The sequence below is a fragment of the Pongo abelii genome, chromosome 15 (assembly GCF_028885655.2).
Source record: "Pongo abelii isolate AG06213 chromosome 15, NHGRI_mPonAbe1-v2.0_pri, whole genome shotgun sequence".
Taxonomy (NCBI): domain Eukaryota; kingdom Metazoa; phylum Chordata; class Mammalia; order Primates; family Hominidae; genus Pongo; species Pongo abelii.
Window position 1 is genome coordinate 109,651,314 of NC_072000.2, and position 27,982 is coordinate 109,679,295.

A 27,982-nucleotide genomic window follows, 5' to 3' on the forward strand; every position below is an offset into this window, starting at 1 on the left:
TTATTCAATCAAATATACAGAGTGCTTCCTTTAATATGTACACATTTACAAAAATGCACTTTCACGAGGAGGGGCGGCCGGGGCCGGCAGGTGGGCAGCGCCAGGTGCCACGGCACGCGTGGACAGTTGCGAGGGGTCTGTGTGAAGGCACTTGTCACGAGCTTCAATACTGCCGCCGTCCCAGGATGGGAGAACTGCGCAGCAGGAAGGGCACTTCTGAAAGCACAGTGGAGAGATCGCTGGAGCGGGCGTTCTGGGCAGGAGGAAGCAGACGGCAGGCAGGGTGGACTGGCCAGCAAGCGCAAGGTTGACCTGCCGGCCTTGGGCCACGCCGATGACCTCAGGCCCCACTAACAACCACAGGTGCGCCAACAGCCACGGGCCGTGCCGGCGGCCGGGGCCACATCAGTAACCAGGGTCCCACCGACCACCGTAGGTCCCACTGACAGCCACAGGTCCCACTGACAGCCACGAGTCCCACCAACAGCCACAGGCCACACCATCAGCCACGGGTCCCACCAACAGCCGTGGGCCACACCAACACAGCCATGGGTCTCACCGGCACTTTGGCCTGGAGCCACAGAGAAACCCGAGTGAGGAATAAAAGGAAGATTCTGTAAACAGTGCACAACCTCTGGTAACAAACGCTACGATTTGGTGAGGATGCAGACACCCTTTGCTCTCTCCTGCCATACAGCGAGTGCCACGCACGGAAACTTTACAAAAATAGCAACTATCCGAGAATACTCCATTGTTTTCGGCCTGACAGTTACTGAATAATTTATACAAGGTTAAAGAAACATAGAAAATAAACATTTGTTTTTTGTTTTTGGTGGTTTTTTTACACAAAATAAAGAAACTATGCACATGGCCTCAGCCTCCGGGTCCGGCAGACGGCATGGCTCCCACCGAGGGCCCTGCGTCCCGGCCCAGCTGGCGGCCGCCCCTACTCCTTGCCGGTGTAGCGGGCCTCATTGATGCTCCTGACCACGCGGTTGTCCACTTTGGGGCCTGAGGCCCAGTGGGCCGGCCTCCCCGGCGAGCGGCCAGGATCTTTGGTGAATTTGTGTGAGAGGAACTTCTCCGCCTCCAGGGAGTCCTCCTCACCGCGGCCCAGATCCTCGTCCTCCTCATCCTCCCTGACGCCTGCGTGGCCGGCCGGCCCGGGCAACGCCTCGTCCGCCCTGCGCGGCGGCGGCGTGAAGTTCTTGCACTGGTAGAGCACATCCTTGTGGCCCCCTGGCCGCTCGATGGGGTTGCGGATGGGGTTGAGCGGGGCCCACTGGTTGTTGGTGCTCTCCTCCCGCGGCAGCCGGCTCCTCTCCCGCTCTTTCCTGCGCTTGCGTGTCCACCACACGCACAGGACCACGCACGCCAGCCACAGCACGCTGAAGGCACCACACAGCACGGGCACCAGCAGACCTGGGGGACCGGGGAGAAGCCTGTGGGCACTGAGGCCTGGGCGCCTGCAGGGCACTAGCCACACACCCAGGCCTGGGAGGGCCCTGCGGGCCAGGCGGCCGGGCCCCACCCTCTGGTTCCTGGCTTGTGGGGAGGGTCCCAGGACGGGGGTTGGGAAGGTCGGGTTGTGGGGCTGGACAGCTGGGGCAGCAGATGCCAGGGACTTCTGTGTTCCTGGTGGCTGGCAGGGTCGGCCGGCTCTGTGCCCAACGCCTGAGTTGCCTGCCTGGTGCCTTCCCAGGGGCCTCCCTCCCGCGCTCACCTGTGGAAGAGCCGCCCATAACAACCGTCTCCACTTTGACCTCGGTGACAGCCAAGAGCAGTGAGCTGTTCCCCCGCTGGGTGATGGCGGCCACGATGGCATGGGCCGCGCCCTGGATCAGGCTGCTGTCAGGCAGGTCCCTGGCAGGGCTGAAGGACTGCGGCAAAGAACAGCATTGGGGGGATGGCCCGAGGGCCCCAGGCTCCCAAGAGCCTGCCCCCAATACTGAGGCCCTGGCCACGCTGGAGCATGGTGGGCGCACAGGAGACGAGAGCCCGGGGTCCCGCAGTGGCGACCTCATCACCAGGCAGTGAGTGGGGAGTGGGGAGGAAGGAGTGGAGGGGTGGAAGGTGTCCCCGTTCGGGCACACAGGAGAGCCCGGGGTCCTGTGGTGGGGACCTCGCCACCAGGCAGTGAGTGGGGGAGGTGTGTGGCCCCATTCACTGACGCCTGCTCCGAGATGGCCATCCCTTCTTGTCAGCTCTCAGCCCCCACTCCCACCTATGGGCCACACCCCAAGGGCACCACAAACCTAGTGCCTTCGCGAGGCCACAGCAACCTGGGGCTGTGCCCCTGCCTCCATCACGTCCCTGATAGCGCCATGACCGGTGCTGGCACACTTCTCACATCTTCCCCCTGCCCCTACTGTCCTTCCATCACCCAGCAGCACCCATCCATGTCCCCCACCCCCTCTGCGGCCTCAGGGCACCAAAACACTGCACGTCCCTCCTGTGCCTGGCCATGGCCTCCACCAGCCACACTGTGCCATGGCCACACCCACTGCTCTGCACACCCACCCACCATGTTCCAGAACATTCCCTCCCCTCTCCAGGCACATCTCCACCCCAGTCTCACCCGACCCCCTTGGTATCCATTCATATCTGACATCCCCCAGGGCCAGGGCAGGTGCCAGTTCCAAAGCAGGCCTCCCAGGGCAGACTAAGCCCACGGACTCTCCTGCTGCCTGTGACGTAGGGACACAAAGGCAAAAACAGAGCAGGGGACCGGGCGAGGATGCAGCTGCAGGGGAAGCGGGCTCCACACCACAGCCCTGCATTTCCCTGATGCTGGCTGGGCCCAGGGAGCAGTTCCACGGGCCTGCAGCGTGGGCAGCGAGGGGCTGCAGCCCCAGCGCAGGGAGATAGGCCTGCCTGCAGTCCTTCCGCACCAGGACTAGCCTCGCCGGAGCCTCTGCTCAGCATAGCCAGGACCTGCATAGTACGGGACCCAGGGCCCACCCAGGTGCTGCTCCCCATTGGGCACTCACCACGGCCACCTCCACAGCACTGGCCCCCGAGGACGCCCGGTCGCAAAGCAACACCAGCAGGCGGTCCCGTGCCACAGCCCTTGTGGCTGGCAGGGAGCGGATCCCGGAGCAAATGGCGCCCACCGTGGTGCCCTGGGCAGAGACAGGCAGTGCATGGGCAGGGCAGGGCCGTGAACCTGACACCTACGTCCCTGGACTGGCGCTGTGGGTACACGCGAGACACACCCTACAGCCCGCCCAGGAGAGCACAGCAAGGATGCTAAGGGCCTGGGGGGGCAGCTTCCCACCCGGCTGTGCCCTATACCAGGAGGCAGGAGTGATGGTGCCCACCCACCCATCCTCACGGCGGAGCCAGCTCCACCTGCAGGCCAGTGGGGGAAGGAGAGACAGGGCCGGGTACAGTGGGTCTCCTCCAGTTCTGAACCACCCCTGGGAGACAGGGGCCCAGCTCCAAGCACACAGCAGACAAAGGTGGGTCCCTGGCCAGGGCAAAACTGCCCACGGAGCTACAACCCAAGAGCTGGGACGACGCAGCCATGGCGCCGTCAGTCCAGGCCCTCAGGACAGCTGGACAAACAGGCACCCCCAGCTGGCTGCTCTCCCAGCCTCCTCTGCCACCTCCACCCAGCACCAGGCCCAATGCCCCTCTCATCTGACCCCACAGGGCCACTCTCTGTGACCTCGCGGGGCTAGGCTTTGGCCATGCCACGAGCAGATGCCGGCGTGTGGCCTCTGCAAGCTCAGATGCCACCAGGCCCCTCACCTGGGGCACGTGGTCACGGTTGAAACGCAAGGTGAGGCGGGCACAGTTATTGTCCAGGTGGCCGGAGCGTGGCAGGCAGGGGGTGCTCGGTGGCTCTTCTGCACCGCACTCCCCCCAGGCCTCACAGGGTGGTCGCAGACACTGGCCTGGGGCCTTCTCCAGGCACCTTTGCCCCGGCGGGCACTGGGCGCTCAGGACCTCGGGCTGGCCAGCCAGCAGACAAGGCTTCCATCCACACCACACCTGGGCAGGCACGCACAGGAGGGTCAGGTGCAGGCGCACGGGAGGGTCAGATGCAGGCACACAGATGAGGACCCACAGGCAGGCACAGGCCCCATGCTGGGGAGGGACACCGCCCAGGTCTGTGAGCCCCAGGGCCCAGCCCACCCCCCACCCAGGGCTCCCAGGGAGGCAGGCCAAGCTCGACATCAGAAAGGGCAGGCAGAGCAAGGCAGGACCCAGACCAGGCCTCAGTTTTCCCAACTGCACATCGAAGCATGGGGCCTGGCTGAGCTCCCTCCTCCCTGGGTGTCCCTCAAGTGGGGGGCAGACAGCTCTGAGTCCATCCTGACCCCAGCACCCGCCTCCTGATCTCACAGAGTGGTTAGGGTCAGCGTGCACCAGCCTCGGGTAGGGCAGGGAGGCTCACGGGCAGCCACACCTTGCTGCAGTCACGGCGGCCATCCAGGCAGCGGCAGCTGTTGCAGTCTTCCACCCAGGAGCTTCCGTGTGGGAATGGAGTGCCCTGGGACCAGCAGGACCTTCCGAACCCGATCACTGTAGGGAGAAGGGGCTCGAGGGTCAGCAGTGGGCATCTGGCCCTTGGAGCTGGGTGTCACCCATGTCCCCCAACCCACCCCAGCCCAGGGCAATCATACAGGGCCTACCTTCCTGGCACCGGGGGCCGGCTCGGCCGGGTGGGCAGCTACAGCGATACCCGTTGATCTCATCCACACACGTGGCCCCATAGGCACAGGGCGAGGACTGGCACTCGTCGATGTCTGCAGGGAAAGCCACCGCTGCTCAGTGCAGTGAGGCCAATGCCCACCGCAGGACCGGCATGGCCTAGGGCAGCGGGGAGCCAGTGGCACACAGGCGCAAGCCCCAGGATGATGAGGAGCAGCCCCTGGGCCAGCAAAGAGGCCTCGCCAGCCCTGCATGGCCCACCTGCCCCAGAGCCCAAGCTGCTGCCTGCCTGAGGCCTTCCTGAGCCCAGCCTGACCCTGGCCCAACAGCACCCTCCTCCATCTGCTTCTGCAGTGGGCCTGTCCCATCCTGGGTTAGCCCCAGCTGCTGCGTCGGACCAGCCAAGGGGTGCCGGACAGACAGCTGGGCCAACACCCAGAGACGACAGCCCTGCGGCCACAGAGGAGCCCACGTCAGGCTGCACGCTCCAACCCCCATAGCTCCCTTGGCCCCGGACTGGTCCCCCAGGCTGGGGCCCCCCAGTTAATCACTTGGCAGGGTACACCGCAGGACCCCACAGGACATAGACATGTGGGGAAACTGAGGCTCAGAAGAGCGACAGGAAGTGGTTGTGGCCACACTGCCCTTCAAGGGACGTGGACGTTGATGTCCCCAGACTCCTGACACCTCGGCTGGGTTGAGGGGCTCCCGGGGCTGGGGCTGTCTGGCCACTCACTGATGCGGCAGTCAGGCCCCGCGAAGCCAGGAGCACACTCGCAGCGGAACCAGTTGACGCCGTCAACACAGATGCCACCATTGTAGCTGCAGAGCAGAGGGTGGGCATCAGGCGGCCCCCCGTGGTACGCCAAGTCCCACCCACCCCTGCTGCGGCCCCCAGGGTGCCACTCACCAAGGCAGAGGGTTGCAGTCGTTGGTATCTGGTTTGGGAGAAGAGAAGGCAGGGGATCAGTACCCACCCCCCAAGCGTGCCAGGCACTGTCCAGGCTGGCTCGGCATGATCAGGCTGTGGGGCTGGGGAGGGTCATCAAGGAGGGTGCCTTTTGCTGGGGGCAGGGGGCAGCAGGGGGAGGGGCTGGCAGAAGGGGATGGGGGGTGAGTCGGGGGCAGGGATGTCATCTGGATGGAGGAAAGCGGCCCCCACCCATACCCCTCCCACACTCACTGTGAGTGCAAGTACGACCCTCCCAGCCGTCCCGGCAGATGCAGGAGAAGGAGGCCCCACTGCCCACGCAGGTGCCCCCATTCACACAGGGGTTGGGCAGGCAGCTGCTGTTCTTGGCTGTAAGGAGAGGAGAAGGAGGGAGCTTCTCACCTGGCCCCCGGCAGGCCCTGGGTCTCCACACAGTGCCCCCAACCCAGACAGGGCAGACAGACCCAGGGGCAGGGGGCAGGTGTGGCCCTCAAAAAAGACCCCTCAGCCCATCACGCCCGAGGGAGCGGCAGCTGGGAGGGCACATGCCCGGCGGTCGCAGGGGCACTGGGGGCTCCTCACCGACAGCGCAGGTGCTGCCCTTCCAGCCGGGGGGGCAGGCGCAGCGGAAGGTGTCGCCGCTGTCGTAGCAGGTGCCGCCGTTGCTGCAGGTGTAGGCGTCGCACTGGAACTCGCCTGTGGGCACATGGGCCGCTCAGCAGGCGGGACCCAGACCGCCAAGGCCAGGGTCCTGGGGGCAGCCCCCGGCGGCCGGGGCCTGCGGACACTCACGTGAGTGGCAAGTCTTGCCCTTCCAGCCGTCGTCGCACGCGCAGTAGAAGTCATTGACCAGGTCGTAGCAGCGGCCGCGGCTGTGGCAGGGATCGGGAAGGCAGTCGTTGGGATCTGGGGGCGAGGACGCCGGTCAGCGGGCGGGGGGTCACCGGCGCTCGGGGAGGGCTTCCAGGGGGAGGAAGCACTGGAGCCGGGCCAGGTGAGGACAGAGAGGGGTTGGGAAGGAGCTTCGGGCAGAGGGAGCTGGCCCCGGGCATGGGGGCAGCCTGGGATTCCACCCCGTGGTGGCAGCACCCTCTGGCCAGGCCTTTCTGGGTACGGGGCCTGCTGCACCCAGACAGTGGCCCACCTCAGGGGGATGAGGGGCCCACGGGGGTGGAGGCACAGGCCGTGTGGGCGGGTGCTGGAACACTCACTGGTGTCGCAGAGCTCGCCCTCCCAGCCACTGGGGCAGAAGCAGCGGAAGGCGTCCACCTCGTCGATGCACGTGCCCCCATTGCGGCAGGGCTGGCCCAGGCAGTCGTCAATGTCTGCAGAGGTGAGCAGGGTGAGCCAGGGCCTCAGGCCAGCCCAGCCCCACCACCAGCCCCGCTGTTCGCGGCCACTCACTCTCATGGCAGTAGGTGCCAGTGAAGCCGCTGTCACAGATGCAGGAAAAGTTGCCCCCTGGCTGGCTGATGCAGCGTCCGTGGGGGCCACACACGCCGGAGGCTGCTGTGCCAGGCATCCCAGGCCCTGCATCTGACCCGCAGCCATCGATCACTATGGCAGGCAGTACAGTCAGGAGTCAGGCCCGCCCCTGCCCCACCATCTCCCCCACCACCCCATGCCGCACCCAGCACCTCTGCAGGCCCCGCCAGGGCACGGCTCGCGGGGCACGGAGCAGTTCTTGCCACCGAAGTCATCAGGGCAGGCGCAGTAATAGTCACCCTCCAGGTTATAGCAGCGGGCGCCGTTCCGGCAGGGGCTCGGCTCACAAAGGTCGACATCCACCTGCAGGGTGGGGAGTGCCTGTGAGAGCCCAGGCCCAGGCCCAGGCCGGGAACACAGGCCAGGCCTCTGTCCACACGACGGCAGATCCCTGGGAACCCCCAGGCCCCTCCGCCCTGGGCCTGACAGTGCCAGCCAGAGCCCAAGACCCCTGCACACCTGAGACTGCCCAGGCCTTGTCAGCTGAACGCAGATCCCTGTGGGCCCCCACCCCCACCTCCACTGCAGCCCAGCTTCCTCAGTGTCCCTCGGGAGGGATGTGGCCTCGGCCCCTGCTGCTGGCAGGAAGGACAGCGCCTGGCCACCCTCAGAGCCAAGACTGGGTCTTTTCCAGGGCCAGCCACTGCCATGCTTGCAGGTCCTGAGGTCAGACCCCTGCCCTGGGCCCCAAGAAGCCGTCTGGACAGGAGGCACATCCTCTGCACCAAGGCCAGGGCAGGATCGCGGGCGGCCGAGAGTGGTAGGGAGGTGGGTGGGGGGAGGCAGGGAAAAAGGGAAGGTAAGAGGAGGGGGTGGTAGGGAGGCAGGTAATGGGGAGGCAGGGTTGGGGGAGGTGGGGGAGGGGGGTGGTAGGGAGGTGGGTGGCGGGAGGCAGGGTTGGGGGAGGTGGGGAAGGGGAGTGGTAGGGAGGTGGGTGGCGGGAGGCAGGGTTGGGGGAGGTGGGGAAGGGGAGTGGTAGGGAGGTGGGTGGGGGGAGGCAGGGAAAAAGGGGAGGTAAGAGGAGGGGGTGGTAGGGACGCAGGTAATGGGGAGGCAGGGTTGGGGGAGGTGGGGGAGGGGGGTGGTAGGGAGGTGGGTGGGAGGAGGTGGGGAAGGGGGTGGTAGGGAGGTGGGGAAGGGGGAAGGCAGGTTACTTTGGAGACAGGTGGAAAGGGGAGGTTGGGGAGGGGATCCAGTACCAACAGATAGTCAGAGGGAGGCGAGAGCATCAGCCCTGAGAGAGATGCCCACTCCGACCCAGGACTCAGCTATGACAGGTGTATGCCCCTCCGCCATCAGGCACCCACCCTACCCCATGTGCTCTGCCCACCAGAGCCCCCTGCCCTCCAGTCCCGAGGGAGTGTAAAGATGGACAGATAGGCCTGGGCAGCCAGCAGCCCGGGGATTCCTAGCCCAGGCCACCAGGAGACCCATCACAACAAGCAAGGGCCACAGGGGGCCAAGCCTGGTGACCTGTGACAGCCCCGCCTGCCCACCTGGCACCCAGTGGAGGGCTGAGCCTGGGATGCCTTGGGGACAACTCCCCCTGCAGCACCCCTGGGTCACTCAGGCCCCATGGTTGGGGGACGAGGGCTGCCCTACAGCTCCCAGAGCAGCGGGTGGGGCAGGGTGACCAGGCAGACCTCACCTCACAGAGAGGCCCGGAGAAGCCCTGGGGGCAGTGGCAGTGGAAGCCGTCGGCCAGGTCCTCGCACAGGCCGCCGCTGTGGCAGGGGCTGCTGGCACACTCGTCTCGTTCCAGCTCGCAATGCCGGCCTCCGAAGCCCCGCGGGCACACACACTGGTACCCGTTCACCAGGTCCTGGGCGGGCCAGCCAGGTGAGCCTCCTGCAGGCACCCCGACAGCCCCACAGCACCCGCGCCACACACCCTCCCAGCCTCGCCTCACCTTGCAGGTGCCCCCGTGCTGACACTGCCCGCGACAGTCGTTGACGTCTGGGGGGCAGAGGAGCAGGGTCAGAGGCAGGGTCCCACGTGCCTCGGCCCACCCGCCGGCGCCCACCCCCCATACTGACTGATGTGGCAGTTGATGCCCTTCCAGCCCGGGATGCAATCACAGTAATAGCCGCCAATCAGGTTTTTGCAAGAAAAAGCGTTAAGGCACGGCTTCCCTTCACACTCATTGGCGTCTGTGAAAGAGACAAGGGGGAGCCGTGGGGCTCGGGCCCTGCCTGCCCCGCAGCACCGGCACCTGGCGCCCGCAGCCCAGCAGCACCAGCAGCAGCCCCAGCAGCCCGCATGCGCGGCCCACGTTCCTGTGGACACGCTCGGAGCCCTTACCCAGCTGGCAGGTGGCCCCCACCCACTGCTCGGGGCAGATGCACTCGAAGCCATCCACCTGGTCCACACAGGTGCCACCGGCCGCACATGGGTTCGAAGCACACTCATCGATGTCTGCAGAGGGTGGAGAAAGGTGGGGCCCTGGCAGTGTGAGCCATGGGAATACGGTCCCCGTGGGCAGGTGGCGCCGCAAGCCTGGGTCTTCCTGCCACTTGTCCTCGCCAAGCCAGCCGCAGCCACACGTGTGACTTGACCACTGCACCCCACCCCCGGCGAGTTGCCCCACTCCCAGACCCCCACTGATGCTAGGCAGGAGTCCCCCACTCATGTGCAGACACTCACCAAGGGCACAGGTGGGCCCGCTCCAGCCCGATGGGCAGTGGCATTCGAAGCCAGATGGCACCTCATGGCAAGAGCCCCCATTGGCACATGGGTTGGAGGTGCAGGCGTGCTCAGCTGTAGAACCACGGGGAGGGGGCAGAGCTGGCAGCCAGGCCCCCAGCTTTCCACAAGCACTCCTCCCCAAGCCCACAGGTTCCCAAGCTGGGGGTCAGGGGCCCACCACACAGGAGGCCAGAGGGATGGGGCCTGACCGGCTCCCCAGGGAACCAGTCCCTGCCTGGCCAGAACTTGGGTGGCCAGCCCCCCACGTACCCTTCTCACAGTTCCTGCCCGAGTAGCCGTCAGGGCAGGTGCAGCGGTACTGGTCGGGCTCAGCGTTGATGCATGTGCCTCCGTTGGTGCAGGGGTGGTGGCTGCCACAGTAGTTCAGGTCTGGGGGCAGGGGTGGGATGCTCAGGGGAAAAGCCGGACCCCCGCTCCCCCACAACCCACACTTCGATGGCAGAGCATTAGGCCTGCCGCCCCCCACCACTACCTTTGTCGCAGAGCAGGCCGCCCCAGTTGGTCTCACAGTTGCACTGCCAGGGCTCCACACAACTGCCATGCACGCAGCCGGGGTATGGGACACACTCATCGCAGAACCTCCCTTGCCAGCCGTAGCTGCACCTGGGGGAAGAAGGAGGGGTGCAACACCCAGTGAGCTGTGGCGCCTGAAAGGGTGGCAGGGGAGCCAGGCACAGTCACCCACACCACACCCAGGGCCGGCGGGCGGCCTCAGGCCTTTGAACTGGAGCAGCCCGAGCCAGGCAGGGGTTGCAGCCCCGCCAGCCAGCCCCACTGTCACGGGCATTCCCGGCCGCTGGCTGCCGACGGTCAGCCCCAGCTGTCCCGTCACTCCTCCCTGAGCTATTTTGGGACTCACCCGTGAGCTGGGCCCCGAGAGCAGGCGCCAGGAAAGGAAGGCCCTGCCGGGACCCCGGAGATGAGAATGCCGGCTCGGACTCACCAGGGGCTGCCAGGGCCGGGCGGACAGCAGGGGAGCACTTCTGGCCCTGCCTCGGCCATGTGTCCCTGGGCACAGCACGTGCCCTCACCCCCACCTCAAAGGCAGTCATTTCGCTCGCTCCCAGTAAAGTCCCACAAGGTACCCATCTCACAGATGGGGCTACTGAGGCCCACAGGCCGGCCTGGGCCAGCCCTGCTCAGGGTAGTTCCTGACTCTGCAGGAGCTCCAGCTGCACCCCCAGCTGCAACCCCAGGACACAACCCCCAGGCCTCACCCTGCCCCAGGCTATTGGCCAACGTCCCATCTTGGGAGTCCCCCAGGAGAGGGCAGGTGGCCAGGATAGAACTTGGCCTGACTTGAGGGTGCCTCCGTCAGGGGAGAGAGCCTGCAACGACGACACCCCAAGGCCCAGCGGGCTGCCATCCAGGCCCTGCCGGGACTCCCGGGGGGCCCTTCCTAGAACTCTCCGGCCCTGCAGGACGGGAATGTCATCCAGGCCACGTCACTTCCACACCGGCACCCGCCACACTTTATTTTTGTAAAAGGAAAGAACCACGGCCCTTCCTGAGCCGCCCTCAAGCCACACAGCCAGCATGGAAGGCCTATCGGCCCAGTTCGGCTGCCACAAATGGGGAAACTGAGGCTGGGGAGAACATGTCTCCAGCATCCAGCCCAGCACGCACAGTATCCATGCGGGTGGCCTCACAGCCTGCCTAGAATCCCTCCTCCACAGACACAGAGACCCAGGCTCAGGGCGGGGCTGTGACACACCTTGGGTCATCTGCCAGAGAGCGGCCACAGCCGGGCTCAGAGCCCAGACCTCGTGGGTCCCAAGGGCGTGCTCTCGACCCTGGGCAGGGCAGCCCACACCAGGCCCCCACCTCCTGGTTTCCCCAGCCAGCAGCCCCAGGGCCCTGGAGAGGCGACAGCAGGAAGGCATGGCCATCTCCGCAGCATCCGGTGGGGGGGCGTCCTGCACTGGAACCTGAGCCGAGGCTGTCAGCAACAGCTGGGCCTCCCCTACAGGGCTAGCAAGAAGAGCAGGCGGAGCTCACCTACTGCCCCCACCCACCAGGCCCCCTGGACTCCGGCTCCTCATCTTCCTGCGGAGAAAGGGCAGGGATGGCCAACTTCCCTGCTGCCTTCCTCCAGCCTTGGTGGGACATTCCAGCTGCCAGCCAGCAGCCATCCAGGGAGGGTGGCACTGCCATCCAGGTTGTGTGATGCACACTGGGCCAGGCGAGGGTGAGTGAGGCCGACTCCTGTAGACCTACATCTACATCTGCCCAGACCAGGTCCACCCTGTTGCACTTTCTGAGCTGACTTGAGACTCGCTCAACCTGCCAGGAATCCCTGTGTGTGCAAGTGACCGGGTGGGCAGCCCCAGCCCTGCTTGCCTCCCCGCTCTGGGACTGGCCGGGAAAGCCCCTCACTGCACCCTCCAGGCCACTCAACCGTGGGGCCTGTGGAAGGGGCACCCACCTCCCCACCTTGACTCCCAGCTCAGCTGGTTCCCAAACTCCCCGACTCCTCTCCAAAACGCCACGCTGTGTGACCCTGGGGAAATCATTAGGCTCTCTGTGCCCCAGTGTCCTCGTCCCATGGAGACAAACCCACTCCTCAGAGGGAGGTCCCGGGACCCCTGCAACCCAAGGCTGGCTGGAGGGCGGTGCTCACCTCCACCTGCTGTCTCTCCACCCACTCACGCCGCTCTCTCGGGCTCCCCAGCTTGCTCACGCACAGTAAGCACCACGGCTCGAAGTCCATGCCCACCCCAGACCCTGGGCCCCAGCCCCTCTGGTTGCCCTGTCAACTTCTCTGCTTCACTCTAGGACAAAGCTGCCAGCCCCCCTGGCTGGATCCCCCCACACCCTGGTCCGGGTCCAGAGGCCTCCACTGTCTGGACTTGGCTGCAGGACCCCGGCCACTCCCTCGTGGAGGTCCTTGCTGGCTCCTCATCCATCCGCCCTGACCTGTGGCAGCCGGGACTTGCCCCTTGGCCTCTCTCCTCTCCGTCTTCCCCCCTTTGCCGTCTGGGCTTTCAACACCGCCTGAATGCCACCCCCCACAGGCCCTGCGTGGCGCAGGCCAGGCCTCTCCCACGAGCTTCCTGGGTGTCTCCGGGGACAGGGCAGGCATCGCCTCTCCACATCCACCTAACCTCGGCCCCGCCTGCCGCTCTGCGGCATTCCTCCTTCAGCCACGATCGCTCCGCTGCTCAGCAGCTTGGGGTTCTTCCTCACCCCACACTCTTCCTCCTTGATCAAATCCATCCACAAACCCCTGGGCTCCACCCCAGGATGTGTGCAGGACCGGTGCCCCTCTCCCCATCCCGCGGGCCCCTCCCCCACAACCCCCACATGCCCCACAGCAGCCTCCTCCTCACAGCCTCCCCCTCACAGCCTCCCATCTGGTGTTTCCCCACTCAACAGCTACCACAGCCCTTCCACCCAGCTTGCCCGGCTACAAGTCTGCCAGCAGCCCCTTCCTCTCTCCCTGGTCCTGCAGGCCTCAGCTCCCAGCACCGGTCTGCTCTGCCGCCCCTCGCCTGCTGGTGTCACTTACTGGCCGCTCGCCACCCACCCCCTCCCCACGGGCAGGGTTACCGTGTCCTCTGCCCATGCCCCATCTTCGGGTGGCTTGCAGCCTCCAGGTCTCTGCCCCTTGGTGACGTGACTGTCCAGCCAGCCTCCCCAGTCTCTCCTCACTGTCCTCACAGGGCTGCCGCCATCAGACACATCCCATGCTCACACACGCACCTACTGCATTGACTAAGGAGCCTCCCGAGCTCAGGGCCCGGCTCTCACAGCTGTGTGCCCGACCTCCAGCCAGCTCCGGGCGACTCCTGACAGCAAGGCTGTGTGTGCCAGTGAGGATGTGAGGGCAAAGGTTGGGAGGGCAAAGACGGGCCGGCGGCACACTCACCTGCACTCCCCAGGCACGGTGCATCCCCCGTGGAGCAAATTACACCCTTGTTTACACACGGCTGCGAACAGACAGGAGCGAGAGGCACAGCTGCAGCCAGCCTGGCCACAAGGCCTGTGCCCGGGGCCCTGCCCAAGGCCCTCCCTGCTGTCCACGCGGCCCGGCGGTCCCCTCACCTTCCTTGCACTCCTTGCCCATCCAGCCATCCATGCAGGCCTTGTTGCCATACTGGTCGCAGGTGTAGTGGCCGAAAAAGTCGTTGCGGGGCCGGCAGAACTTGTTGCAGGTGGCACTGTAGTAGTTCTCGTCGCAGCGCACACGGATCTGTAGCTCCAGGTGCGCCACGTGGCCGCTGAAGTGCAGGCTCTTCCAACGGTCCTCCGGGTTGATCATGCCGGCATGCGACACTCGCTCGATCAGCAGCTCCTCTTGGGGAGGCGGCAGAGTCAGCACAGGCCAGAGAAACCAGCCCAGCCAGGCGGCCTCCAGGAACAATGGGGACGGGGCAGAAGTCTGCGGCTGCTGCAAGGCCGGGGCACAGCAGGCAGCAGCAGCACACTGAGGGCAGGGCCTCTGGCCAGGCTGCTACAGAAAGCTCAGGGCCCCGAGAGGCCTATCCCTCCCGCCACCAAGCCTGCGCCCCTGCTCCCACCCTAAACGCAGAGGGTCGGGGGGCCCAGCTAGGGGCTAGGGGTCCTGCAGGGAGGGCTGCTGAGACCACGGACTCCACAGAGAAGGCACGGCTGCTGCCAGGGCGTGAGTCCCATGTCCCACACCTGTGCCCATCCACCTGCAGCCCTGCTCCAACACCTGCACCCACCTGGGCACCGTGTCCAGCCCTTGCCAGCACAAGCATGGCGCTCAGTTGCCCTCCCCTCTCCTGAGCTGTGACTTGCTCCCCGAAGTGCCAAACACTGCTACCGTCCCCACCTTAAAACAAGCCTCCCCTCAAGCCCCCAAGACAGGCATAGGTCCCATGACCCGCTGTCTAAGCCTCACTTTAAGTAAGCCACCGGGAGACCAGGGGCCAGGGGCACCACAGCTGCTGGTGCTGGTATGCAAAGTCCGTGATGCCGGTCCCTGCGCTTCGGCACAGGCTCAACGTTTTCCACAATAAAAGGTGAATGGGTCCTCCAGACCCCACCTCTCCCACCTCATGGGCCAAGGCCTGGGAGGACACTGTGCTGGCCCACTCCCCAAGGGGCCTCCCAGCCGCCCCAGCCTCTCCAGGCTCACGTCGTCAAGAGCCCTGATGACCTTGCTTGGTCCTCAGCCCACCTGTCTCTCTGCCACCCCCTCAGGGAACACCCCTGCCCTGAACCGCTGGGGTCCCCACAGCTGCTGCTCCCCACCTGGGCACCCCCGCCGCCGTCCCTGCCCTGAAAACAGCCCCTCCACTCTGCTGGCAGCCAGGATGCCCCGGCCCCGCTCTCCCTTCTCCAACCCATTGGCCAACCCCATGCCTCCACTTCTGAAAGCAGCCAGAGCCCCTCTCACCCCCTCAGACTGCCCCTGGTCCAAGTTACCCTGACACGCCCAGATTCACGTGGCAGCTCCTCCTCAGTCTGTCCTGGCCCCACAGCCCACCCTCCATAAGGCAGCCAGAGCTTGCCAGGCGGAGCTTGCCAGCCTCCATGATCCGAGCCCGGCCCTGGCTGCCCCTCCTGCACAGCCAGCCCGCTCCTGCCTGGGCCTTCACACGAGCTGCTCCCTCGGCCTGTGGGTCCTTCCGCATTCACCCATGGAAGTCATCCCCCCGTTACAGCATAGGCCAGCCAGCTAGCAAGCGAGCCTCAGGGAGAGAGCCACCAAGGCTCTGTGCTCCAGTACAGACAAGTAGAGGGGACCACAAAGCCAGAGACACACTCAAGGGTGTCCCTTCCACTAAGTCACTGACATGGGCCCAAAAAGAGCAACATAGGCAAAGCCAGGACTGGGGAAGAGAGCGCATGCACAGCTCTGCAAATCCCAAACATGGCAGAGCTTCCTGGCAGCCAGAGCAAAAACGGAAACAGCACACATGATCCTCAGGGTAAAGCAAGGCTTTGTCCCAAGCAGGCAGAGGACGTGGGCCCTGCTACAGGCGCCCTGAAGCTGAGAGGAGCTGCCACCTGGCCCAGGGCTCACTCACCATTTGGGGTGGTATCGTTGTCCCAATCCCAGGCCTCCACGATGAGGGTGAAGGAGCGCTGCAGACATGGAGAGGCGGGTCAGGTGCCTGAGGCCACACCTGCCTGCCTTGTTCAGGGTGGGACAGGGCCCAGGGCCCAGGGCTCAGACTCTGTCCCTGGGTCTGCCAGGCTCTGGCCCTTCCTCCCCAGCCAGGGACCCCCTCCAGAGTCCTCACAGGACCCACCACCCTCCTCATCCTCAGGCCACATCCTCTGCAGACCCAAAAATGACCCAGCTCAAGGGAGAGAGACTGCCCCTCCAGGCCACGCAGGCTCAGGGGCCTGGGCTCCCTACCATTGGGGTGCCAGAGGCCCAGCCTGCCCTGAGCTGGCTCAAGTCAGCACAGAGCACAGGAAGAGCGACCGGGGGGAGAGGTGGGCAAAGGGCAGCCTGGCTGGAGTGGCCACAGACAGGGGCCCCACGGGCAGCCGGGACCCAAGCGTTTCCGGTGGAACGCCCCTTGGCGCCTCACTGGGGGTGACCACGCGAGAGAACGTGGGGCCCCACCACCACGCCGGCGGCCTCCACCAGGTGCACGGGGTGGCCAAATACAGGGCACCCAGCCAGAGGCCCCGACAGGCCAGAGCTCAGGTCCTGCAGGTACACGGCACACAGGCAAACCCACACCTACCTCCACCCCCACACAGAACAGGTGGCAGGAGGGGCCCTTGCGGTACAGTTGGGGAAACTGAGGCCAAGAGGTCCTGGGACTGCCCAGCACAGCCTCAGACCATGGCCACTATGCCCCCTCTGCCTCCGGGCCACCTGGCCCTTGTACCCCAGCCATGGTGACAGGCGATGCTGTCAGCCAAGCAAAGAGACCACAGGGCTGGCCCCCTGCTCCGCCTAGCGCAGCCCATGGAGACGGTCACTCACAGACATGCTCAGACAGGTGGGACCCCCGGGACATGCCCTGTACTACCCAGCACTGGGTACCCACATGCCACAGCCTCTCAGCCCTCACTGCCCAGGAACCCCCCAGTCCACCCCTGGTGTGCCCTTGGCCCCTGAGCCCAGCCCTGGCTCCATCCGGGTGGGGCCCAGAGGAGGGGGCTGGGGCTGAGTCACCTCAGGGCCTGCTGGCTTCCCACCCCAGGGGATGCTGCGTTGGGCAGTGTCCGGGCAGGCCAGGCTCGCTCCATCCCTCAGCGCACCCCATCCAACCAGCCCCAAGGCCTGGCTAAGCTGGGGAAAACCACACTTCCCCAGCCAGGCCCAACCCGACGCCTGCCAGCCCTTCCCCGGTCCTCACCCGCCGCGCACCCCCCGCACGCCCCGGTGCCTCGGCCTCATCCAGCTAAGGACAGGCCTGGCCTCCCAAGATGTCTCAGAAGACTGCACTCCCACGTCCAGCCCCTCCCTCACCAACCTGCTGCCAGCCACACCCAGCCCAGCCTCCAGGAACCCCACCCAGTCCCCCGCCCCACACCTCCGACTGTCCCTTAAATACGGACAAGTAGGGCCCAACACAGCCACCCACCCTGGGCCTCACTCACAGCTGTGCAACCCTGGCCCCCACTCCCGAGCCCCTGCCTGCAGAACACCCAGGGACGGCCCGAGGAGGCTCACCCAGCTAGGAGCACAGGATGGAAGTGGGGGGGCCATCCGCAACCCGCTCCTAGAACCCTCCCTAGCCACGTCGAGCTGTCAACAGGCCCTCCCACCTCTTAAGTTCCCCTTAAACCCGTTTTCCCACATCCGCCATGGCCCCGCCAGGCCACAGGGCCCAGTCCCCGCCCATCTCCAGGGCTCCCTGAGGCCACCAGGGCCTGCAAACCTCTGCCGACAGGCGCCAGACAGTCCCCAGAGCTCCATCCACATGCCTCCCAAGGCTCCATCCACACCCCCACGCAGAGCTCCGTCCACACCCCCTAGAGCTCCGTCCACACCCCCCGCCGAGCTCTGTCCACACCCCCAAAGAACTCAATCCACATCCCCCAACGGGGTTCCATCCACACCCCCTAAAGAGCTCCATCCACACCCCTCAAGAGCTCTGTCCACATACCCTAACAGGCTCCGTCCACACTAACAGACTCCGTCCACACCCCCAAGAGCTCCGTCCACACCCCCCAACAGGGCTCCATCCACATCCCCATGCAGAGCTCTATCCACACCCCCACGCAGAGCTCTGTCCACACCCCCCAGAGCTCCGTCCACACCCCCCAACAGGGCTCCGTCCACACCCCCCCCGAGCTCCATCCACATCCCCCAACAGGCTCCGTCCACACTCCCCCAGAGCTCCATCCACACCCCCCCAGAGCTCCATCCACATCCCCCCAGAGCTCCATCCACACCCCCTAATAGGCTCCGTCCACACCCCCCCAGAGCTCCGTCCACACCCCCCAAGAGCTCCATCCACACCCCCCCAGGGCTCCATCTACACCCCCCCAGAGCTCCATCCATACCCCCCAACAGGGCTCCATCCACACCCCCCCAGAGTTCCATCCACACCCCCCAACAGGCTCCAGCCATACCCCCCCAGGGCTCCATCCACACCCCACCAGGGCTCCATCCACACCTCCCAACAGGGCTCCATCCACACCCCGCCCAGGGCTCCATCCACACCCCCTCAGGGCTCCATCCACACCCCCCCAGAGCTCCATCCACATCCCCCAAAAGGTTCTGTCCACACCCCCCTCAGAGCTCCATCCACACCCCCCCCAGAGCTCCATCCACATCCCCCAAAAGGTTCCTTCCACACCCCCACCAGAGCTCTGTCCACACCCCTCAAAGAGCTCCATCCACATCCCCCAAAAGGTTCCTTCCACACCCCCACCAGAGCTCTGTCCACACCCCTCAAAGAGCTCCATCCACACCCCCCCAGGGCTCTGTACGCTCCTGAAGAGTTCCATCCACACAATGCCAAGAGTTCCATCCATATTCCCCTCAAGGCTCCATCCACACCCCCCAGGACTCTGTCCACACCTCCCAAGGGCTCTGTCTACACCCCCCCACCAGGGCTCTGTCTACACCCCCCAAGGGCTCTGTCTACACCCCCCAAGGGCTCTGTCTACAATCCCCAAGAGCTCTGTCCACAAACCACCCCCGTCAGGTCCATCCACACCCCCTAGAGCTCCGTCCACACCCCCACCAGGACTCTGTCCACACCCTCCCAGCTCAGAGCACCCTTGGGGTTCCCAAGGCTCCTGCCCACCCCCACCCACCCACCCCAGCCTGTCCACCTGTCTGCCTGGAGCACCACCCTCGCAGCTGCACCTGGCCAAGCCCTTCCCCATCCCTGGTAACAGCTGGAGCAGCCAGCCGCTTCCCAGGCGTCTGGCGTTTGGCTCTTTCCTTCGTTCCTTCCTTCCTTCGTTCACATCAAGTGTGCAGCAGGCATGCCTCTGCCACCAAGGACGGCAACCTATAGCCAGCAGGGCTCAGGGAAAGCAGCAGGGGGCAGGGGCTGTTGTTCTAATAAGGCCAGGCCAACGGGTCACAGTGGCTCACGCCTGTAATCCCAGCACTTTAAGAGGCCGAGGCAGGCAGATCACCTGAAATCAGGAGTTCGAGACTAGTCTGGTCAACATGGTTAATCCTCATCTCTACTAAAAATACAAAAATTAGCCAGCCATGGTAGCAGGTGTCTGTAATCCCAGCTACTCCGGAGGCTGAGGCAGGAGAATCACCTGAACCCAGGAGGCAGAGGTTGCAGCGAGCCGAGATCGCACCATTGCACTCCAGCCTGGGGAACGAGGGCGAAACTCCATCTCAAAAAAAAAAAAAAAAAAAGGCCAGGCCAGGCTTTGAACAGGTGGCATTGGGATTGAGGCTGCAGGGCATGAGGAAGTGAAGGAGCTGCATGGCAGAGCCCACAAGGAGGCCCAGGGGCTGAGAACGCATAGCCCACGGGGACAGTGGGGTCATACCACAGATCCAGACCCCAGCACGGACTTCCTTCCTGAGGCTAAGCGAAGTGGGTGACTGCTGGGGGTCTGAGTGAGGTCTGTTGGGGGTCTGAGTGAGGTCTGTTGTTGGGGGTCTGAGTGAGGTCTGTTGGGGGTCTGAGTGAGGTCTGTTGTTGGGGGTCTGAGTGAGGTCTGTTGTTGGGGGTCTGAGTGAGGTCTGTTGGGGGTCTGAGTGAGGTCTGTTTTTGGGGGTCTGAGTGAGATCTATTAGGGGTCTGAGTGAGGTCTGTTGTTGGGGGTCTGAGTGAGGTCTGTTGTTGGGGGTCTGAGTGAGGTCTGTTGGGGGTCTGAGTGAGGTCTGTTTTTGGGGGTCTGAGTGAGGTCTATTAGGGGTCTGAGTGAGGTCTGTTGTTGGGGGTCTGAGTGAGGTCTATTAGGGGTCTGAGTGAGGTCTGTTGTTGGGGGTCTGAGTGAGGTCTGTTGTTGGGGGTCTGAGTGAGGTCTGTTGGGGGTCTGAGTGAGGTCTGTTGTTGGGGGTCTGAGTGAGGTCTATTAGGGGTCTGAGTGAGGTCTGTTGTTGGGGGTCTGAGTGAGGTCTGTTGTTGGGGGTCTGAGTGAGGTCTGTTGTTGGGGGTCTGAGTGAGGTCTGTTGTTGGGGGTCTGAGTGAGGACTGGGACCCACCAGGCTTTAACAGCCACTCTAGCCGCTGGACAGGAACCAGCAGGACCAGGAAGCAGCAATAGTGAGGTCAGAGGATGGGGCCAGCGTGGGTCTGAGAGCAGCTCTGGCCACGGGGCAGGCAGAGGAAAGCCAGGTCTCCCGGTCTCCCGGCACAGCCACACCTGGGCTTCAGGGCCAGCAGGGAGCTCCTCTCGACTCCCAGGAAACCTCATGCCAGCCACTCAGGTAAGATTACTGCCACCTTCGCCTGAGCCCAGGGCTCCGGTTACCTGCTCCCGCAGGGATGTGTGCCTGCCCGCCCTCCGAGAGGGCCTCACCGCCCGCCAGCTGGGGTCCCTACACCTGGATGGCAGGAAGTCATCCAGAGTGGACCTGAGCCAGCTGACGGGGCGGTACCTGTCTCACCCCACCTGCCAGCCCTCCCAGCTCCCCTTCTTCCCTAGGGGCCAGCCTCCAGGACTCATTTGCCTCCTCTGTGAATAGCAACCTCTCACCCCCATCCTTCCAGGACTCAGTTGCCTCCTCTGCGAATGGCAACCTCTCACCCCTGTCCTTCCTGTCTGGCGGGCCATGGTCTGGGACAGAGTTTTGTCAACACCAAACCCCTAGAACACAGGAGGGACAATAGGGCCTGGATTGGGCGGGGGTTGGGGGGCATGTTGCCCTTCTAGGAATGGGGCTGGGACCTGTGGGGATGTGGGCCTGGCGCTGGCAGGGGCAATAGGCAATGGGTGGGCTGGGGGTCTGGGGACAGGTCAGAGACCCATCACCTGCCCAGGTTCCCCAGCAAGCAGCGAGAGGAACCCAGGCCCTCCCTCAAGGCCAGCGTAGCAGGGCTATGACCCTGCCCAGTCTCTGGAGGCCAAAGGGGAAAGGGCTTCATCCCTGAGGGCCCAGCTAAGCCTCTCCCTGCAGCGCCCGGCCTGACCCACCCCCACCGCACAAGCAGACCCCCAGCCCAACTTCATCTCCCACCATCTGATTGCCTCCTCCCCAGCCCGAACCCTCAAGGCTAAGTCTAAACCCCTCCTCCGGTCCCCGGGCAGGGGAAACAGCAGTGGCACAAGTCAGAGGACAGGCAGACAAGGCGATAGATGTTCCACCCCAGGCCAGGGCACCTCAAAGCCCAGGGTACCCCAGGTCCAGGGCACCCCAAAACCCAGAGTATCCCACAGCCCAGGGCACTGCATGGCCCAGCATACTCCAAGACCCAGGGCACCCCAAAACCCAGAGTATCCCACAGCCCAGGGCACTGCATGGCCCAGCATACTCCAAGACCCAGGGCACCCCAGGTCCAGGGCACCCCAAAGCCAAGGGTACCCCAGAGCCCCAAAGCACTGCATGGCCCAGCACACCCCAAGGTCCAGAGTGCCTTAAAGCCCAGGACACCTCAGGCCCAAGGCACCCAAAGCACACAGTACCCCCCTGCCCAGGGCACTCTAGATCCAGTATACCCCACAGCCCAGGGCACCCTAGATCCAGTACACCCCACAGCCTTGTACACCCCATGGCCCAGTATACCCACAGTCCAGGGCACCCCAAAGCTCAGGGCACTACAGGTCCAGGGCACCCCCAGTCCAGGGCACTGCATGGCCCAGCACACCTCATGGCCCAGGGTACTCCAAATCCCAGGCACCCTAAGTCCACGGCACCCCACTGCCCACCATTGCTGTAGATACCCCCAATCTACAGCATCCCAAAACTCAGGCAACCCAGGTCCAGGGCCCTGCATGGTCCAGGCCAACACAGCCTCCTAGACCTGCTGCCCCACCAACGCCCCGACTTGGTTTCTTCCCCTCGGCCTCCCACATCAGCCTCCCGCCCCCCGTGGAGCACAGCGCTTGCTGCAGGCGCCAGGAGCTCCAAACACAGATACATTTCCTGAAACCTGAGCTTCTGAGAGGCCCAGGCCTCTGCCACCATTGTCACCCGAGGGAGGGAAGAGGAGGTGGGGGCAAACACTATCCCCAGGGCTCTGGGCCCCAGGGCCGCAGCAGGAGGAGCAGACCAAAGCCCATCCCACGCAGGAACCCACACACCCATGCTCCACACCAGAGACCAGCCAGGGCCTTGCCTGGGTGCACCCCGCCTCCGCAACACACCCCCTCTAGGTCCCAGGCCCCCCACTGTGAAGACGGTGGCAGCCGGGGCCTGCTAGCACCTGCCACAAAGCCCAGGGTACAACTGATGCCTGCCACACCCTGCTCAGGCCTGGGATGTGGGGATAGGAATCCCGCTCAGGCCTGTGGTCTGAGGACAGGGACTCCGCTCAGGCCTGTGGTCTGGGGACAGTGACCCCACTCAGGTCTGGGGTCTGGGGACAGGGACCCCGCTCAGGCCTCGGGTCTGCAGACAGGGACCCCGCTCAGTCCTGGGACCTGGGGACGGGGACCCCGCTCAGGCCTGGAGTGTGGGGACGGGGACCCCGCTCAGGCCTGGGGTCTGGGGACGGGGACCCCGCTCAGGCCTGGGGTCTGGGGACGGGGACCCCGCTCAGGCCTGGGGTCTGGGGACGGGGACCCCGCTCAGGCCTGGGGTCTGGGGACGGGGACCCCGCTCAGGCCTGGGGTCTGGGGACGGGGACCCCGCTCAGGCCTGGGGTCTGGGGACGGGGACCCCGCTCAGGCCTGGGGTCTGGGGACGGGGACCCCGCTCAGGCCTGGGGTCTGGGGACGGGGACCCTGGCTGGGGCCTAGGATTGCAGATCCTTGTCTTCCTTCCCCCACTCCACCACCAGCAGCTCAGGCCGAAGCCTGGCCCCACAAGCACCCCTTCATTGGCCTAGCTTGCTCCCCTCATAAAGATACCATGGAGCAGCCCAGGAGGGCCCCTGAGAGCCGCAGTCCCCTCCCACCCAGGCCTGCTGCCTGCTCCCCAACCCAACCCCTCCACCTCCCAGCCTTCCTATCATGCTGCAGCTTTGACCCCTCAGCCCACCCTCAGGGACCAGTGACAAACCCCCAGCCCACTCTCCAATCCTCCCTGGCCAAGGGCAGTCCTCCCTGGCTCCTATGGTCCCCATGTTGCCTGGGCACTGAATGCCCCACCCTGCCCCCATACCAAAGCTTTGAACCAGACCCCCAATGTACAAGGCGGACATGCCCTGAGTTCTCCCCAGGGCTCTGGGCCCCAGGGCCACGACAGGAGGAGCAGACCGATGCCCAGCCAACACAGGAACCCAGACGCCCACGTTCCATACCAGACCAGCCAGCTCTCCTGGTCCCTACTGGGAAGGTGTGGGAAGGAGAGGGGTGGTCCCCAGTGTGCAGACAGGATCCCCTGAAGGTATGGTGGGGAGGCCAGGGCCCTGTCATCCCCAGCCCAAGCTCAGAAAAAACAGGAAGCAGAGTGGGGCTGAACCTCACACCTGCCACAAGCAGCTTAGGTGGCCCCAGGCACAGACCTCAGCCTGGCCCACCTTGAGCCCTAGGGGAGCTGGATGCAGGGGGTGGGCTCTGTCAGAGCCTTCCTCCCTAGGGGGCAAAGAAGAGGGGAGGGAAGGCTGGGAAGGGGAGGAACTGGACAGGTCCAGGAGCTGGGCTGGGGGCACAAGCAGAGCCTGAGCTGGGAGCCCAGCAGCCCCATCTGACTTCGTGAGACCCGCAATGAAAAAGCAGCACTGTGCCCCTTTCACAGATGAGAAAAGCTCAGCCCCAGCACCTTCTGATGGCCCAGCACCTCAGGCCTCCTGAGCTGATAGACACAGGGTCAGCCCCAGGCCCACCTCCTATATCTGCAGGGCCCTCACCCATCCCATTCTCCTCATAAGCCCAGATCCGTCACGGGGACCATGCTCCAGCCATGCCACCCCACATAGCTGCCCTGGAGCCCAGCATGCACATGCCAAGACAGAACAAGAAAGACCCTCGCTGGCAGGCAGGCTCCTGGGCTCCTGGCTCCAGAGATGGGCCAGCCAGGCAGGCACGACTTCCAGCTGCACCTCTGAGGGCGGGGCCCTGGCTGCCCAGGTCACGGCCAACTGCCACCACCCTGCTCCTCCCTCAGCCAGCAGGTGTCCCCTGGGCCTGCCACCTACCAGGCCCCAGAGAAAAGCTCCCTGCTGCCCCCAGCATGACACTACTCCTCCCCAAACCTCCATCACCACCTGCCATGCCTACAGAGCACCCGGGGTGCGTGCACACATGCAGCTGGGAGAATGTGGCCTCACCCTGCCAGCTACAAGCCAGGCACCAGGACCAACCCAGGCTGACACCGGCCTCCTGGGGACGTCTGGGGGTGGAGCCAGGAGAGGAGGGGCAGCCGGGCAGCCTGCTGGCATGTGGTCCACCACCTCTCCACATCCAAGACCCTGGGCCCGCCCACTGAGCGAAGCTGAGCCCGAGACCAGCACAGATACATGAGGAGCAGACAGCACACAGACCCCGGCCGCAAGAAGCAAGGCCAGGGGGCAGAGGGCCACCCAGCCAGGCCTGGGCCAACAGCAGAGACCACAGGGTTGGGAGAGTCACTCGGGGGCAGGGGGCAGAGGAGATGAATGCAGAGCCCAGACTCCCCCACTCCTCTTCCACAAGGCCCTCTCATTCCCTTTACTCCAAGGAGCCCAAAAGTCCCTTGGCGGCCCTGGGCAGGATGCCACCCTAGCCTCCAGGCTGAAACCCCTCCTCAGGTCCCAGGGAGCCTGAACTCGGTCCTTGCCTTCCCGTCATAGCCAAGTACACCTCAGCTCACCACACAGAGCTGGACCTCAGCAAGCCAGGGCAGCGTGGCCGCGGGCTGCCGCCGCCCGAGTACAAATACCAGGGTGCTGGCATCACGGCACAGCTCCCGCCCGGCAGCCAGGCCACATGGCAGGAGACCAGGGCTGCCCCCAAACACGCAGCTATGCCACTGCCCTGGCCCCCAACTCAGAGACAGGCCACCTGCCCCCTCCTGGGGCATTCGAGGAACCGGTTGGAAGCAAGAGGCAGAGAGGTGAGCTGGCCCCGAAACCCAGTGCCCGGACTCCAAGGAAGGCAAGGGCCTGCCCGGTCCCATCCCACACCTGACCGGCTGGCCAGCGCGGCGAAGAGCCAGGGCGGACACGCGATAGCCCGCCACATTCCTCCAAGACCTCCCTGCCCCCACACCCACTGCTGCCAACTCGAGCAGAAAACACATCCTCAGGTAGCGATGTGGGGCCACGCTGGCTCAGGCCCAGATGCAGATGACAGGCTGCGGGCCCTGCTCAGACCTGCCTGCCGCGCCGCCGTGGGGGCGAGGGGCTGGGCTTCTCACAACTGCCTGGGCCCTCCCATGCCTGCCCCTGCCTTTTCCATCTGGGGGACACTTTCCCCTCTCTGAGGCCCCCCGGTCAAGGGATACCCGGTGGGGTGCTCAGGGGTTGAGGACACGGCCGGAGGAGACCGTGGCCAGCTTCCACGGGTGGGAGCTCAGGAAGTGGTGAGGATGGGAGCAGCAGGCAAGGCCGCCAGCCAGGGCTGCAAAGGTACAGCACAGGACTGGGAGCCAGACACAGCAGGCCCAACTGGCGTGACCTCGGCAGGGACTGCCCTCAACTCACAATCTCTTCATGCCCCAGGATACCAGGTGGGCACACTCTTGTGCCTCCTGCTGGCTGGAGCCACTTCCTGGCTCCCAGGTCCATCTACTCCCTGATCACAGGTCTGCATGGCCCTCTCATTCCCGCACTCACCTAGTTCCAGGACCCCAGCACAATGACCAAGCAGGGAAGGACCTCTGGTCACCAGGGCAAGGCCCTGCTCCAGGCAATGAGGTAAGGCCCCCAAGGCCCACTGGGCCTGCCCCCCTATCACTACCCTCCCGCCAGCCCACTGGGATGAGTACCTGTTTCCCAGTGACACTGGACCCCTACCACCCCTCCTCCCAGCACGCCCAGGCCAGGGCTCCTGCCTGACTGGCCACCTGCCAGGGGAGACCAGACAGCCCCGACTCAGCTTCTGCCCCTCCAAACAGTAACAAGACCAAAAAAACCCACAAACAGGGCAGTGCCACAGAAGGTCACAGCACCAGGATCCACTATCTCTGCTTCCGAAGGATCTTGGGTCAGCATCGGGGGCTTCCGCCGACATAAGCGTTAGGCGTTAGGCTCTCCCGGGCCTAGGTCCCACGGCGCCCGCCCGTGCCCCTCAGGCATCCAGGAAACTGCAGGGCAGGCGCAGGCTGGCCACGGGCCCGGGGAGGCTCCGTCAGGGCCTGCCCTAGACCAGCCCCAGCACGCGCTGCGCACATGCCTCCGCGGCCTGCCCGGGACCGGGGCGCCTCGCCTCGCCTCCCCACCCAGACAGACACGCGCAGGGCTACGCAGGCACACGCCGCACACCGCCGCGCACGCGGGACGCCGCCGCCCAGCCCCCGCCGCGACCCCGCTCCCGGTGGCCCCGGGGCCCCGGCGCGCCCACGTGGCCAGGCGCGGACCGAGTCCCCAGAGCACGCGCCCCCTGCCGGCCCCGCCCCGCCTGGGCGCGCGCGGCTCGCACGCAGACCCGGCCGCAGGTGTTGGGGGGTCGCGAAGCGCGCGGGGCCGGGGCGCGGAGGGAGAGGGAATGGCTGGAGCACGGGGGATGGAGCGCACGTACCGGCCAGGCGAACTGGAAGGGGATGACGACGAGGCCCGGGTCCTGGTCGCCGCCGGCCCGGGCCCGCGCCCGCGCTCGGTCCCCCGCAGCGCCCGCCGGCGGCAGGTAGAAGGAGTTGCCGCCCAGCACGGGCGTGGCGCCGTGGCCGTAGCTGCAGGGCCCCGTGGGCGTCACCTTGGCCTGGTACTCCTTAAGGCACACGCGCACGTACGTGTCGCACTCGTCGTGGCCGCAGCCCCCCGCGCGCGTTGTCCGGCCGTCGCCGTCACAGCAGGCGCCGCTCAGCAGCTCCCCGTTCACGTTCCGCAGCGCGCTCAGCTGCAGCTCGAAATAGCCCATGGGCCGCGCCGCCTAAAAATAAGGCAGCGGGAGAGCGGAGGGAGGCGCGGGCCGGGGTCGGCGGGCCGGGCGCCAGGGGTGGGGGAACAGGCCCCGCCGCCCCGCCCCCACCCAGCCGCGCCCGCCCGGAGCCCCAGCCGCCGCGCGCAGCCTCGAGGGCTTCCGAACCACGGCGGCCCCAGGCAGTGCCCGCCCGGCCCCTAGGGGCGGCCCGGTGTGCCCAGTCCGCGACCCCCGCCGCCCCCGCCGCCCCGCTCACCTGCACCCAGAGCGCCAGCAGCAGCAGCAGCCGCCGGGGCAAGCGCCCCCGGCCCTGCGCCCTCATTGCCCCCGCGACCCGCCTGCCCGGCCCCGCCGCCGCCGCCCGCGCCCGGCTCCCAGCCGCCGCGCCGGCCTCCCAGCGCCCGCCCGCCCTCCGAGCGCCCGCAGAGGCAGCGGCAGCGGCAGCGGCAGAGGCGGCGGCGGCGGCGCGGGCGGGGTCGAGCGCAGCGCCGCGGCGCGCGGGCCTGGGCGGCGGGCGTGCAGGGGCGGCGGCAGCTCCGGCTCGCTGGCGGCCGCGCTCCGGCTGCCCGGCCCGGCTCCCACCCGGCGGCGACGGCGGCGGCGGTGAAGGCAGCGGGTCCCTGCCTCAGCTCTGCGCGCCCGCGCTCCCGGCACCGCAGCCAACAAGTTCGGAACGAGACTGACAGCTCGCTCGCCCATTCGTCACCCGCGCACCTGCATATGCATGAGGGG

At 65.8% G+C, this 27,982-nt stretch overlaps 1 protein-coding gene across 2 annotated transcripts; it reads right to left on the bottom strand.

Annotated features, from left to right (window-relative positions):
* Positions 1-27,931, bottom strand: JAG2 (jagged canonical Notch ligand 2). Of its 2 annotated transcripts, XM_024231549.2 has the most exons (26): positions 27,507-27,588; positions 26,909-27,259; positions 15,781-15,838; positions 13,826-14,077; positions 13,650-13,710; positions 10,254-10,384; positions 10,031-10,150; positions 9,719-9,832; positions 9,377-9,490; positions 9,112-9,225; positions 8,985-9,031; positions 8,724-8,897; positions 7,228-7,378; positions 6,995-7,147; positions 6,802-6,915; positions 6,383-6,496; positions 6,173-6,286; positions 5,843-5,959; positions 5,570-5,597; positions 5,396-5,481; positions 4,641-4,754; positions 4,415-4,530; positions 3,754-3,996; positions 2,991-3,122; positions 1,724-1,880; positions 1-1,422 (listed from the first exon to the last, which is right to left on the bottom strand). In XM_024231549.2, the coding sequence occupies exons 1-26, from the start codon at positions 27,570-27,572 to the stop codon at positions 947-949; spliced, it is 3,717 nt and encodes a 1,238-aa protein (XP_024087317.1). In that variant the 5' UTR covers positions 27,573-27,588; the 3' UTR covers positions 1-946. The 2 variants fall into 2 exon arrangements, with proteins under 2 accessions (XP_024087317.1, XP_024087318.1); XM_024231550.2 differs by lacking the exon at positions 9,112-9,225 and having other exon boundaries at positions 27,507-27,931.
* Between the last annotated feature and the right edge of the window lie 51 nt (positions 27,932-27,982).